Here is a 17,350-nt window from a genome sequence, read left to right on the forward strand (position 1 = left end):
ACAATACCTCACCCCCATATACATAATGCTATCATCTCTTGGTGTCTGCTAGTGAGATCATCTTAATTCCAAGACAATACCTCACCCCCATATACATAATGCTATCATCTCTTGGTGTCTGCTAGTGAGATCATCTTAATTCCAAGACAATACCTCACCCCCATATACATAATGCTATCATCTCTTGGTGTCTGCTAGTGAGATCATCTTAATTCCAAGACAATACCTCACCCCATATACATAATGCTATCATCTCTTGGTGTCTGCTAGTGAGATCATCTTAATTCCAAGACAATACCTCACCCCCATATACATAATGCTATCATCTCTTGGTGTCTGCTAGTGAGATCATCTTAATTCCAAGACAATACCTCACCCCATATACATAATGCTATCATCTCTTGGTGTCTGCTAGTGAGATCATCTTAATTCCAAGACAATACCTCACCCCCATATACATAATGCTATCATCTCTTGGTGTCTGCTAGTGAGATCATCTTAATTCCAAGACAATACCTCACCCCATATACATAATGCTATCATCTCTTGGTGTCTGCTAGTGAGATCATCTTAATTCCAAGACAATACCTCACCCCCATATACATAATGCTATCATCTCTTGGTGTCTGCTAGTGAGATCATCTTAATTCCAAGACAATACCTCACCCCCATATACATAATGCTATCATCTCTTGGTGTCTGCTAGTGAGATCATCTTAATTCCAAGACAATACCTCACCCCATATACATAATGCTATCATCTCTTGGTGTCTGCTAGTGAGATCATCTTAATTCCAAGACAATACCTCACCCCCATATACATAATGCTATCATCTCTTGGTGTCTGCTAGTGAGATCATCTTAATTCCAAGACAATACCTCACCCCCATATACATAATGCTATCATCTCTTGGTGTCTGCTAGTGAGATCATCTTAATTCCAAGACAATACCTCACCCCATATACATAATGCTATCATCTCTTGGTGTCTGCTAGTGAGATCATCTTAATTCCAAGACAATACCTCACCCCATATACATAATGCTATCATCTCTTGGTGTCTGCTAGTGAGATCATCTTAATTCCAAGACAATACCTCACCCCATATACATAATGCTATCATCTCTTGGTGTCTGCTAGTGAGATCATCTTAATTCCAAGACAATACCTCACCCCCATATACATAATGCTATCATCTCTTGGTGTCTGCTAGTGAGATCATCTTAATTCCAAGACAATACCTCACCCCCATATACATAATGCTATCATCTCTTGGTGTCTGCTAGTGAGATCATCTTAATTCCAAGACAATACCTCACCCCCATATACATAATGCTATCATCTCTTGGTGTCTGCTAGTGAGATCATCTTAATTCCAAGACAATACCTCACCCCCATATACATAATGCTATCATCTCTTGGTGTCTGCTAGTGAGATCATCTTAATTCCAAGACAATACCTCACCCCCATATACATAATGCTATCATCTCTTGGTGTCTGCTAGTGAGATCATCTTAATTCCAAGACAATACCTCACCCCCATATACATAATGCTATCATCTCTTGGTGTCTGCTAGTGAGATCATCTTAATTCCAAGACAATACCTCACCCCATATACATAATGCTATCATCTCTTGGTGTCTGCTAGTGAGATCATCTTAATTCCAAGACAATACCTCACCCCATATACATAATGCTATCATCTCTTGGTGTCTGCTAGTGAGATCATCTTAATTCCAAGACAATACCTCACCCCATATACATATCATCTCTTGGTGTCTGCTAGTGAGATGCTATCATCTCTTGGTGTCTGCTAGTGAGATCATCTTAATTCCAAGACAATACCTCACCCCCATATACATAATGCTATCATCTCTTGGTGTCTGCTAGTGAGATCATCTTAATTCCAAGACAATACCTCACCCCATATACATAATGCTATCATCTCTTGGTGTCTGCTAGTGAGATCATCTTAATTCCAAGACAATACCTCACCCCCATATACATAATGCTATCATCTCTTGGTGTCTGCTAGTGAGATCATCTTAATTCCAAGACAATACCTCACCCCCATATACATAATGCTATCATCTCTTGGTGTCTGCTAGTGAGATCATCTTAATTCCAAGACAATACCTCACCCCATATACATAATGCTATCATCTCTTGGTGTCTGCTAGTGAGATCATCTTAATTCCAAGACAATACCTCACCCCCATATACATAATGCTATCATCTCTTGGTGTCTGCTAGTGAGATCATCTTCCAAGACAATTCCAAGACAATACCTCTTGGTGTCTGCTAGTGAGATCCCCCATATCACATAATGCTATCATCTCTTGGTGTCTGCTAGTGAGATCATCTTAATTCCAAGACAATACCTCACCCCATATACATAATGCTATCATCTCTTGGTGTCTGCTAGTGAGATCATCTTAATTCCAAGACAATACCTCACCCCCCATATACATAATGCTATCATCTCTTGGTGTCTGCTAGTGAGATCATCTTAATTCCAAGACAATACCTCACCCCCATATACATAATGCTATCATCTCTTGGTGTCTGCTAGTGAGATCATCTTAATTCCAAGACAATACCTCACCCCCATATACATAATGCTATCATCTCTTGGTGTCTGCTAGTGAGATCATCTTAATTCCAAGACAATACCTCACCCCCATATACATAATGCTATCATCTCTTGGTGTCTGCTAGTGAGATCATCTTAATTCCAAGACAATACCTCACCCCCCATATACATAATGCTATCATCTCTTGGTGTCTGCTAGTGAGATCATCTTAATTCCAAGACAATACCTCACCCCCATATACATAATGCTATCATCTCTTGGTGTCTGCTAGTGAGATCATCTTAATTCCAAGACAATACCTCACCCCATATACATAATGCTATCATCTCTTGGTGTCTGCTAGTGAGATCATCTTAATTCCAAGACAATACCTCACCCCCATATACATAATGCTATCATCTCTTGGTGTCTGCTAGTGAGATCATCTTAATTCCAAGACAATACCTCACCCCATATACATAATGCTATCATCTCTTGGTGTCTGCTAGTGAGATCATCTTAATTCCAAGACAATACCTCACCCCCATATACATAATGCTATCATCTCTTGGTGTCTGCTAGTGAGATCATCTTAATTCCAAGACAATACCTCACCCCCATATACATAATGCTATCATCTCTTGGTGTCTGCTAGTGAGATCATCTTAATTCCAAGACAATACCTCACCCCCATATACATAATGCTATCATCTCTTGGTGTCTGCTAGTGAGATCATCTTAATTCCAAGACAATACCTCACCCCCATATACATAATGCTATCATCTCTTGGTGTCTGCTAGTGAGATCATCTTAATTCCAAGACAATACCTCACCCCATATACATAATGCTATCATCTCTTGGTGTCTGCTAGTGAGATCATCTTAATTCCAAGACAATACCTCACCCCCATATACATAATGCTATCATCTCTTGGTGTCTGCTAGTGAGATCATCTTAATTCCAAGACAATACCTCACCCCCATATACATAATGCTATCATCTCTTGGTGTCTGCTAGTGAGATCATCTTAATTCCAAGACAATACCTCACCCCATATACATAATGCTATCATCTCTTGGTGTCTGCTAGTGAGATCATCTTAATTCCAAGACAATACCTCACCCCATATACATAATGCTATCATCTCTTGGTGTCTGCTAGTGAGATCATCCATACATAATGCTATCATCTCTTGGTGTCTGCTAGTGAGATCATCTTAATTCCAAGACAATACCTCACCCCATATACATAATGCTATCATCTCTTGGTGTCTGCTAGTGAGATCATCTTAATTCCAAGACAATACCTCACCCCATATACATAATGCTATCATCTCTTGGTGTCTGCTAGTGAGATCATCTTAATTCCAAGACAATACCTCACCCCATATACATAATGCTATCATCTCTTGGTGTCTGCTAGTGAGATCATCTTAATTCCAAGACAATACCTCACCCCATATACATAATGCTATCATCTCTTGGTGTCTGCTAGTGAGATCATCTTAATTCCAAGACAATACCTCACCCCCATATACATAATGCTATCATCTCTTGGTGTCTGCTAGTGAGATCATCTTAATTCCAAGACAATACCTCACCCCCATATACATAATGCTATCATCTCTTGGTGTCTGCTAGTGAGATCATCTTAATTCCAAGACAATACCTCACCCCATATACATAATGCTATCATCTCTTGGTGTCTGCTAGTGAGATCATCTTAATTCCAAGACAATACCTCACCCCCATATACATAATGCTATCATCTCTTGGTGTCTGCTAGTGAGATCATCTTAATTCCAAGACAATACCTCACCCCCATATACATAATGCTATCATCTCTTGGTGTCTGCTAGTGAGATCATCTTAATTCCAAGACAATACCTCACCCCCATATACATAATGCTATCATCTCTTGGTGTCTGCTAGTGAGATCATCTTAATTCCAAGACAATACCTCACCCCCATATACATAATGCTATCATCTCTTGGTGTCTGCTAGTGAGATCATCTTAATTCCAAGACAATACCTCACCCCCATATACATAATGCTATCATCTCTTGGTGTCTGCTAGTGAGATCATCTTAATTCCAAGACAATACCTCACCCCATATACATAATGCTATCATCTCTTGGTGTCTGCTAGTGAGATCATCTTAATTCCAAGACAATACCTCACATATACATAATGCTATCATCTCTTGGTGTCTGCTAGTGAGATCATCTTAATTCCAAGACAATACCTCACCCCCATATACATAATGCTATCATCTCTTGGTGTCTGCTAGTGAGATCATCTTAATTCCAAGACAATACCTCACCCCCATATACATAATGCTATCATCTCTTGGTGTCTGCTAGTGAGATCATCTTAATTCCAAGACAATACCTCACCCCCATATACATAATGCTATCATCTCTTGGTGTCTGCTAGTGAGATCATCTTAATTCCAAGACAATACCTCACCCCCATATACATAATGCTATCATCTCTTGGTGTCTGCTAGTGAGATCATCCTTATTCCAAGACAATACCTCACCCCCATATACATAATGCTATCATCTCTTGGTGTCTGCTAGTGAGATCATCTTAATTCCAAGACAATACCTCACCCCCATATACATAATGCTATCATCTCTTGGTGTCTGCTAGTGAGATCATCTTAATTCCAAGACAATACCTCACCCCCATATACATAATGCTATCATCTCTTGGTGTCTGCTAGTGAGATCATCTTAATTCCAAGACAATACCTCACCCCCCATATACATAATGCTATCATCTCTTGGTGTCTGCTAGTGAGATCATCTTAATTCCAAGACAATACCTCACCCCCATATACATAATGCTATCATCTCTTGGTGTCTGCTAGTGAGATCATCTTAATTCCAAGACAATACCTCACCCCCATATACATAATGCTATCATCTCTTGGTGTCTGCTAGTGAGATCATCTTAATTCCAAGACAATACCTCACCCCATATACATAATGCTATCATCTCTTGGTGTCTGCTAGTGAGATCATCTTAATTCCAAGACAATACCTCACCCCATATACATAATGCTATCATCTCTTGGTGTCTGCTAGTGAGATCATCTTAATTCCAAGACAATACCTCACCCCATATACATAATGCTATCATCTCTTGGTGTCTGCTAGTGAGATCATCTTAATTCCAAGACAATACCTCACCCCCCATATACATAATGCTATCATCTCTTGGTGTCTGCTAGTGAGATCATCCTTATTCCAAGACAATACCTCACCCCCATATACATAATGCTATCATCTCTTGGTGTCTCCTAGTGAGATCATCTTAATTCCAAGACAATACCTCACCCCCCATATACATAATGCTATCATCTCTTGGTGTCTGCTAGTGAGATCATCTTAATTCCAAGACAATACCTCACCCCATATACATAATGCTATCATCTCTTGGTGTCTGCTAGTGAGATCATCTTAATTCCAAGACAATACCTCACCCCCATATACATAATGCTATCATCTCTTGGTGTCTGCTAGTGAGATCATCTTAATTCCAAGACAATACCTCACCCCCATATACATAATGCTATCATCTCTTGGTGTCTGCTAGTGAGATCATCTTAATTCCAAGACAATACCTCACCCCCATATACATAATGCTATCATCTCTTGGTGTCTGCTAGTGAGATCATCTTAATTCCAAGACAATACCTCACCCCATATACATAATGCTATCATCTCTTGGTGTCTGCTAGTGAGATCATCTTAATTCCAAGACAATACCTCACCCCATATACATAATGCTATCATCTCTTGGTGTCTGCTAGTGAGATCATCTTAATTCCAAGACAATACCTCACCCCATATACATAATGCTATCATCTCTTGGTGTCTGCTAGTGAGATCATCTTAATTCCAAGACAATACCTCACCCCCATATACATAATGCTATCATCTCTTGGTGTCTGCTAGTGAGATCATCTTAATTCCAAGACAATACCTCACCCCCATATACATAATGCTATCATCTCTTGGTGTCTGCTAGTGAGATCATCTTAATTCCAAGACAATACCTCACCCCATATACATAATGCTATCATCTCTTGGTGTCTGCTAGTGAGATCATCTTAATTCCAAGACAATACCTCACCCCATATACATAATGCTATCATCTCTTGGTGTCTGCTAGTGAGATCATCTTAATTCCAAGACAATACCTCACCCCCCATATACATAATGCTTCATCTCTTGTCTCTGCTAGTGAGATCATCTTAATTCCAAGACAATACCTCACCCCCATATACATAATGCTATCATCTCTTGGTGTCTGCTAGTGAGATCATCTTAATTCCAAGACAATACCTCACCCCCATATACATAATGCTATCATCTCTTGGTGTCTGCTAGTGAGATCATCTTAATTCCAAGACAATACCTCACCCCCCATATACATAATGCTATCATCTCTTGGTGTCTGCTAGTGAGATCATCTTAATTCCAAGACAATACCTCACCCCCATATACATAATGCTATCATCTCTTGGTGTCTGCTAGTGAGATCATCTTAATTCCAAGACAATACCTCACCCCATATACATAATGCTATCATCTCTTGGTGTCTGCTAGTGAGATCATCTTAATTCCAAGACAATACCTCACCCCATATACATAATGCTATCATCTCTTGGTGTCTGCTAGTGAGATCATCTTATTTCCAAGACAATACCTCACCCCCATATACATAATGCTATCATCTCTTGGTGTCTGCTAGTGAGATCATCTTAATTCCAAGACAATACCTCACCCCCCATATACATAATGCTATCATCTCTTGGTGTCTGCTAGTGAGATCATCTTAATTCCAAGACAATACCTCACCCCCATATACATAATGCTATCATCTCTTGGTGTCTGCTAGTGAGATCATCTTAATTCCAAGACAATACCTCACCCCCATATACATAATGCTATCATCTCTTGGTGTCTGCTAGTGAGATCATCTTAATTCCAAGACAATACCTCACCCCATATACATAATGCTATCATCTCTTGGTGTCTGCTAGTGAGATCATCTTAATTCCAAGACAATACCTCACATATACATAATGCTATCATCTCTTGGTGTCTGCTAGTGAGATCATCTTAATTCCAAGACAATACCTCACCCCATATACATAATGCTATCATCTCTTGGTGTCTGCTAGTGAGATCATCTTAATTCCAAGACAATACCTCACCCCATATACATAATGCTATCATCTCTTGGTGTCTGCTAGTGAGATCATCTTAATTCCAAGACAATACCTCACCCCATATACATAATGCTATCATCTCTTGGTGTCTGCTAGTGAGATCATCCTTATTCCAAGACAATACCTTCACCCCCCATATACATAATGCTATCATCTCTTGGTGTCTGCTAGTGAGATCATCCTTATTCCAAGACAATACCTCACCCCCATATACATAATGCTATCATCTCTTGGTGTCTGCTAGTGAGATCATCTTAATTCCAAGACAATACCTCACCTCCATATACATAATGCTATCATCTCTTGGTGTCTGCTAGTGAGATCATCTTAATTCCAAGACAATACCTCACCCCCCATATACATAATGCTATCATCTCTTGGTGTCTGCTAGTGAGATCATTTTAATTCCAAGACAATACCTCACCCCATATACATAATGCTATCATCTCTTGGTGTCTGCTAGTGAGATCATCTTAATTCCAAGACAATACCTCACCCCCCATATACATAATGCTATCATCTCTTGGTGTCTGCTAGTGAGATCATCTTAATTCCAAGACAATACCTCACCCCCCATATACATAATGCTATCATCTCTTGGTGTCTGCTAGTGAGATCATCCTTATTCCAAGACAATACCTCACCCCATATACATAATGCTATCATCTCTTGGTGTCTGCTAGTGAGATCATCTTAATTCCAAGACAATACCTCACCCCCATATACATAATGCTATCATCTCTTGGTGTCTGCTGGTGAGATCATCTTAATTCCAAGACAATACCTCACCCCATATACATAATGCTATCATCTCTTGGTGTCTGCTAGTGAGATCATCTTAATTCCAAGACAATACCTCACCCCCATATACATAATGCTATCATCTCTTGGCGTCTGCTAGTGAGATCATCTTAATTCCAAGACAATACCTCACCCCCATATACATAATGCTATCATCTCTTGGTGTCTGCTAGTGAGATCATCTTAATTCCAAGACAATACCTCACCCCCATATACATAATGCTATCATCTCTTGGTGTCTGCTAGTGAGATTTGAATGTTACTAGACTTGAGATAACTCTCACCTAAATTCACATGTTTACTGTGAACTGCACTGGTACATGATGACATCATCATTCAACAAGAGCCTTCCACCAATAAGAGGGCAGCACAACCTCCATACACAGTAATTCCCTCTATGCACTTGCGATAATGTCATTCTTTTCTTTAACACCATATGTTTCAGACTTGTTGAAATTTTGTCTGGTTTCATTTAGATAAGATTTGTATTCATTAATGAGGGTTGGGTTTTGTTCTGCTGTGGGTTTTTCATTCACAATTTAAGTTTATTACAATGAATTCTCAAGTGACAGTAACTTCAACTTTGTCAGTAATGATGTTACTTGTGTAGGCCCTGTATCTACTGTGAATTTGATTGACTGTTCCCTTAGCTTATTAATATTTTATTAAATGTACTTTATTATTGGACAAAATGTTTTATCAATGTAAGCCTTTTTTTAATTAGAATACTGCATACTTATCAACAGAATGTAATATGTAGCTCAGTTTTATGTGGATTGATGTATACTGTGTTTTGCATATATTCACATATTATTATTTAAGCAAGTTATGGTTTTTATACTTTTATAATTAGCTTTACATATTGTATCATGTAGAATATCCTGGTAAAATTCCTGGTTTATATTAATACTACCACAAACTAAAAATTATTTGTATCATACCAACTCAAGACTTTTTGTAACATTGTGTAATATATTCTTAGAGCTGACAATGAAATTTGTTTGAATTCCTACTGCAAACAAAAGCAATATAACAGTAATAATTTTACATTATTTATATTTGTTATTGTATGTGTAACTAAAGGTTTGTGAAAATAATATGTATATTTGTGTATGTAATTTATTTGAGGTTTGGAGGCATGCATCAGCTAAATATTTGTGTGTATGTGATAGAATTTTGCAGTTCAGAATTTAAAGGAACTTTCATGGTTTCCTAGAATCCTACCAGGAATGTTTTTGTAGTGATCAATGTAAGAAACAAACTGAAACACTTTAAAGTAAAGTAGTAGGATTTGTTATACAACAGAGAAATCATGTTCTGGTTGATGAAATGTGTGTTTCTTGATTTAAATTATTGTATATAAGATTGTAATATTCACTTGTCAAACTAAAGTTATTTCAATTCACTTTAACATGTATGAAGTTTTTGTTTTGAGCAAAATATTTTGTGGTTTAGAAAATATCAAAATTATGTTAATTTATGCACATAAACATAAATATTTTACTGGTAACTGGGTTAGTTTTAATATTTTTCTATCGTTTAAAACCCATGACACCTACTACTACTCTTTGTGTTCTGTGTTAGTAAAGTAACTGATAAATTCACTGTGTGCTGATTTATTTTATAGTGTATGTTATTTGTAGTAAATTATTTGAGCATGTATAGTGTTTGGATGTTGAATATAAATTTATTCTGTAGTTAATTATTAATGTTAGACACTAAACATGATCCATTTGTGTTGATATGTACCAACCAAGGCCAACATCAAACACAACATTCCCAACATCAAATACAACATACCCAACATCAAACACAACATACTGGTGGGAGAAAATGATTTGCACACCGAGTAGTGTTATCATTATTCCACTAGTTTTTGATATATATTTTATCTCAACATACAAACTGTCATAATTAAATTTGAATAGTGCTTAATAATTCAGTTTGTTATATAAATATTTATGGATTTCATTTGTCAGTTGATGTGATTGTTTAAATTGGATACTGTTGTCCCTTTCTCAGTTGTTTCTGCTGTCAAGATTTTGTCACCGTCGATTGTGGGTGAGAAGTTTGAAGACATATTTGCTAATTTTGGTAAATTCTTCCAAAAGCTAATCCAGAACAGACATCTGAACTCGGTAAGTATAACTTACATGTGTAAATTATAAAATAAAATATAAATTCTCTGAACTGTCATACTGATCTTTTCTTTATAATGTTTTATAGAAAACACTAAATCCACATATCAGTAAGAGAAAAATGTACATCAGTTGTAACATAGTAAACTGAATTGTCATACTATACTCTTGCTTACAATGTTCTGTACAGTGGAGATAAAGCTGTGATATGATTGTTTAAACACTAACAAGGTAAGATAATATTATTAGTTACATAATGTATATTTCTCAGAAATGCTACTCACCCTGCACCATAAAGTGCTATTACCTCGCATGCACATACAACAAGCCTTGAACAAAGCTATGTGTGTTAACATTTATTTCACCAACCTATTGTGTAATCACCATAAGGCTATAGTCTCTTCTGTTGTTTCTTCCTTCTCCACTCAGACACTTCTGTTGTTTCTTCCTTCTCCATTGAGACATTTCTGTTGTTTCTCCCTTTTCCATTGAGACACTTCTGTTGTTTCTTCCTTCTCCACTCAGACACTTCTGTTGTTTCTTCCTTCTCCACTCGGACACTTCCGTTGTTTCTCTCTTCTTCACTCAGACACTTCTGTTGTTTCTTTCTTCTCTACTCAGATGCTTCTGATGAAGGTTGTGGACAGCTATAATCTAACGACGATTGCATTGTATTGTGGTACAGTATGTATTAACATGTGTAGATGCAGTATTATTCTTCAAGGCTCTTGCCACGTGTACCAAATACATGTTGCTGCATTGGTCATCGTCAGGTGAACTGAAGAAGGTCAAAACATTCGCTCCTCTGCATAAAAATGTTCTCAACCTAGACGAGCCATTTTTACATATATATTTTACAAATGTGTTTTCTCATCATCACTGATTATGTGAGCTCCATATAAAAGGTAGTTTTAGTGGTTTCAATTTCTTTTTAAATAATTTACGTTGTATATAATATATGTTTAAACATTAGCTTTAAGTCATACTGTACCAGTAACTACAATTATGAAATTACATTTACACATTTGTTTTAACTAGTTTACACTGCAAAAGGCAGTATACTTATAATACTACATGTATACATTTATTTTAACTAGTTTACACTGCAAAAGACAGTATACTTATAATACTACATGTATACATTTGTTTTAACTAGTTTATACTGCAAAAGACAGTATACTTATAATACTACATGTATACATTTGTTTTAACTAGTTTATATTGAAAAAGACAGTATACTTATAATACTACATGTATACATTTGTTTTAACTAGTTTATACTGGAAAAGACAGTATACTTATAATACTACATGTATACATTTGTTTTAACTAGTTTATACTGTAAAAGACAGTATACTTATAATACTACATGTATAGGTTTGTTTTAACTAGTTTATACTGTAAAAGACAGTATACTTATAATACTACATGTATACATTTGTTTTAACTAGTTTATACTGGAAAAGACAGTATACTTATAATACTACATGTATACATTTGTTTTAACTAGTTTATACTGTAAAAGACAGTATACTTATAATACTACATGTATACATTTGTTTTAACTAGTTTATACTGGAAAAGACAGTATACTTATAATACTACATGTATACATTTGTTTTAACTAGTTTACACTGCAAAAGACAGTGTACTTATAATACTACATGTATACATTTGTTTTAACTAGTTTACACTGCAAAAGACAGTGTACTTATAATACTACATGTATACATTTGTTTTAACTAGTTTATACTGGTAAAGACAGTATACTTATAATACTACATGTATACATTTGTTTTAACTAGTTTATACTGTAAAAGACAGTATACTTATAATACTACATGTATACATTTGTTTTAACTAGTTTATACTGTAAAAGACAGTATACTTATAATACTACATGTATACATTTGTTTTAACTAGTTTATACTGTAAAAGACAGTATACTTATAATACTACATGTATACATTTGTTTTAACTAGTTTATACTGTAAAAGACAGTATACTTATAATACTACATGTATACATTTGTTTTAACTAGTTTATACTGTAAAGACAGTATACTTATAATACTACATGTATACATTTGTTTTAACTAGTTTATACTGTAAAAGACAGTATATTTATAATACTACATGTATACATTTGTTTTAACTAGTTTATACTGTAAAGACAATTATACTTATAATACTACATGTATACATTTGTTTTAACTAGTTTATCCTGGTAAAGACAGTATACTTATAATACTACATGTATACATTTGTTTTAACTAGTTTATACTGGAAAAGACAGTATACTTATAATACTACATGTATACATTTGTTTTAACTAGTTTATACTGGAAAAGACAGTATACTTATAATACTACATGTATACATTTGTTTTAACTAGTTTATACTGTAAAAGACAGTATACTTATAATACTACATGTATACATTTGTTTTAACTAGTTTATACTGTAAAAGACAGTATACTTATAATACTACATGTATACATTTGTTTTAACTAGTTTATACTGGTAAAGACAGTATACTTATAATACTACATGTATACATTTGTTTTAACTAGTTTATACTGGAAAAGACAGTATACTTATAATACTACATGTATACATTTGTTTTAACTAGTTTATACTGGAAAAGACAGTATACTTATAATACTACATGTATACATTTGTTTTAACTAGTTTATACTGTAAAAGACAGTATACTTATAATACTACATGTATACATTTGTTTTAACTAGTTTATACTGTAAAAGACAGTATACTTATAATACTACATGTATACATTTGTTTTAACTAGTTTATACTGGAAAAGACAGTATACTTATAATACTACATGTATACATTTGTTTTAACTAGTTTATACTGTAAAAGACAGTATACTTATAATACTACATGTATACATTTGTTTTAACTAGTTTATACTGGAAAAAACAGTATACTTATAATACTACATGTATACATTTGTTTTAATTAGTTTATACTGTAAAAGACAGTATACTTATAATACTACATGTATACATTTGTTTTAACTAGTTTATACTGGAAAAGACAGTATACTTATAATACTACATGTATACATTTGTTTTAACTAGTTTATACTGTAAAAGACAGTATATTTATAATACTACATGTATAGGTTTGTTTTAACTAGTTTATACTGAAAAAGACAATATACTTATAATACTACATGTATAGGTTTGTTTTAACTAGTTTATACTGTAAAAGACAATATACTTATAATACTACATGTATAGGTTTGTTTTAACTAGTTTATACTGTAAAAGACAATATACTTATAATACTACATGTATAGTTTTGTTTTCAACTAGTCTGTACTAGAAGAGAGTATGTCATTAAGATAATATATATGTATATTTAATTTGTTTTGGTTTATAAATTAGCAAACTACACATATATAGGTGTTTTATTCACTAAATTAATATTATGTTTGCACAGTGACTTAAGAGGAAATACAGTTGATGTTAATAATTTGTTCTTGTGATTTATTTATTAAACAGGACATTTGAATTACCTTTGTGAAACAAAATCTGTTATTTATTTACCATGTAGTACTAAGTTATACCAATTCTGAGTATCTCCATCCAAACAAGGGAAATTAACATTAGATTTAATGTCGTACTGGTATTAATGTTATATTTATTATGTTTAGAGATGGCTGTAGCTCACAACTGTGACACTGTATGACTGTAATGTGTGTGTGAATTATTATTTGTATAGACTTCAGAAAGGAATATTATTTTAATATTACTAGTAGATATGTCATTTGTATGGACTGTAGAAGAGGACATTGTCATCATTTATTACATATCACTTGTATGGACTTTGGAAGAGGACATTGTCATCATTTATTACATATCACTTGCATGGACTGTGGAAGAGGACATTGTCATAAACGTTTAACCAATTTCAACTGTAGAATGAAACTGTATTTTTTAAATGTATGAACAGCATTTTTATGAAGAAGTGTTTTCTATTTGGATTGAACAAATACATACTATTTTATTCTAAAATGTAATTTTTAAATGAACTGACTGGAAAAGAAACTATTATTATGATTGCAAATTCTTGTGTTTGGATTAGAGAAAAGCCTGCTACTGTGGTACTAAGATTAGAGAAAAGCTTGCTACTGTGGTACTAAGATTAGAGAAAAGCCTGCTACTGTGGTACTAAGATTAGAGAAAAGCTTGCTACTGTGGTACTAAGATTAGAGAAAAGCCTGCTACTGTGGTACTAAGATTAGAGAAAAGCCTGCTACTGTGGTACAAAATTAGAGAAAAGCCTGCTACTGTGGTACTAAGGTTAGAGAAAAGCTTGCTACTGTGGTACTAAGATTAGAGAAAAGCTTGCTACTGTGGTACAAAATTAGAGAAAAGCCTGCTGCTATGGTACTAAGATTAGAGAAAATCCTGCTACTGTGGTACTAGGATTAGAGAAAAGCCTGCTACTGTGGTACTAAGATTAGAGAAAAGCCTGCTACTGTGGTACTAAGATGTATTTTTTAAACATAATTAAATGAAAAGGGAAGTATCTGTGATTATAAACTTATTTGAACTAATTGGTGACTGGTGTTTTAATTAGTGTACTAATTGGTGACTGGTGTTTTAATTGGTGTACTAATTGGTGACTGGTGCTTTAATTGGTGTACTAATTGGTGACTGGTGCTTTAATTGGTGTACTAATTGGTGACTGGTGCTTTAATTGGTGTACTAATTGGTGACTGGTGTTTTAATTAGTTTACTAATTGGTGACTGGTGTTTTAATTATTTACTAATTGGTGACTGGTGTTTTAATTTGTTTACTAATTGGTGACTGGTGTTTTAATTATTTACTAATTGGTGACTGGTGTTTTAATTATTTTACTAATTGGTGACTGGTGTTTTTAATTAGTGTACTAATTGGTGACTGGTGTTTTTAATTAGTTTAGACTAGAGAAGGAAATGTTAGTGGAATTCTAAATGTATTTGAATTAGATTAAAACTAGAAAGAGCTTATTTTCATTATTCTGATCTTAACTAGCTAGGGCCAGAGAAGGGAGTTGTACAGATGGCTACATCTGCAGTTGTGAATGCTCTATGGGATCTCTGGGCTCGACATGAACTGAAACCTCTGTGGAAGTTATTGGTCAACATGGTAAGTTACGTGTCTTTTATCTAAAAGTTATTTTTATGTAGTTTGTTACCTGAGGTATGTGGTATATCTTTTGAAAGTTAATAAAAATGTTTAATTATGAGGAGTAGATGCAAAATACTTCATTTTACATTTTTCTTGATTGTTAACTATCATAATTTATATTATCCTTACATTTGACAGATAGTAACTGTTTGGTTTAATCCATCTTATCACATATTTAGTTGGGTGTTTATTGTAATGACTCAATTCACCATCTATTGTCATTATAACAACTGTTCATTCTGATGCCTTTATTGTGTGGTGTTATTTGGTTATCATAACTTGCAGTAAATTTTTCCACTACAGAGTGTAACATTTAATATTCATCCATAAAGTACCATTTTCGTGAATCTGATAAGATACTTATTTCTGCTCATAAGATTAGATATTCTTGTTCCTAGCTGCCCTCAATATAAACTTTTTCTATATGCAATGCCACAAGCATTCTGTTCCCCACCCAAGTAATTCCAATATGTCTCTCATGTAAATCACTATGCATCACCTTTAGAAGCACAATACATTCATGTGACTCTATATACACCTCTGTCAAACTCTTTTTTTCATTTGGCAACGTTTGAATTCTGTTGTTTTATTTCTTTTATTGTTCCATGTTGTTTTCCTCACAAACTTGTCATTTTTCAACATAATATTTCTTACCACTTCACTGAAGTCACTTTATTTTTGCACATGAATTTGGTTAAACCTCTCTGAGAAATGCATTCCAAAGTTAGCGTTACCACTTTGGGTGTTACAACAGCAACTAGCGTTTAGCTCGGACCTCGGGTGCAAGTGACCCAATGATGGATATATTTGCTTCTATACATCGAAAGATCAAACTTAATGTGGTCCAACCTTTTCCTTCGTACTTTATCAGGATCAAACTTTATGTGGTCCAACTTTTTTCCTCATACCTTATCAAGACTTCTACTAAAACAGCTAAGCCTCTGCTGGCTGACAAGGACTTTGATCCTCTTTTTCCACCTCCAGAATTTGTCGATCTTTTGTCTTCCCAACCTGGGGAGTATCCTAGGCCTGATTCAGTCTTTATGTCTCATGTTTGAGTTGTTTTAGTTCTGTCACTTATTTCCTTTTTACCTCACTCTTGTTTATTACATGAAAAATCTTTACAACTTTTTTATTCCCCCCTCTCTTGATATTTGGATTCTTGCTAATCCTTATGGTTACATGAGGACTTTGATTATTTCACCTTTTTCTTACATTGTACTGTTTATCAGTTTTAGATCAACAACAATAAGATCACTTGTTACCTATTTAGGGGGTTCTTCTGAATCATTTCTATCTTCCCTTGTCCAATGTTCTTGCTTGCTTCTTACCTTTATCAACTTCTTCTGATATTTTTCTTGCATACATCATATTTTGAGGCTCTC

General features: G+C 34.6%; 1 protein-coding gene across 1 annotated transcript in view; it reads left to right on the forward strand.

Annotated features, from left to right (window-relative positions):
• LOC143241643 (mitochondrial enolase superfamily member 1-like) overlaps window positions 1–17,350 on the forward strand; it is a 48,182-nt gene that overhangs the window by 15,721 nt on the left and 15,111 nt on the right. Inside the window, exons 3-4 of the mRNA XM_076484828.1 lie at window positions 10,647–10,762; window positions 15,810–15,923. Of these exons, the coding sequence (XP_076340943.1) occupies window positions 10,647–10,762; window positions 15,810–15,923 (230 nt within the window). The remainder of the gene's footprint in view (window positions 1–10,646; window positions 10,763–15,809; window positions 15,924–17,350) is intronic.

The sequence above is a fragment of the Tachypleus tridentatus genome, unplaced genomic scaffold (assembly GCF_004210375.1).
Source record: "Tachypleus tridentatus isolate NWPU-2018 unplaced genomic scaffold, ASM421037v1 Hic_cluster_1, whole genome shotgun sequence".
NCBI lineage: Eukaryota > Metazoa > Arthropoda > Merostomata > Xiphosura > Limulidae > Tachypleus > Tachypleus tridentatus.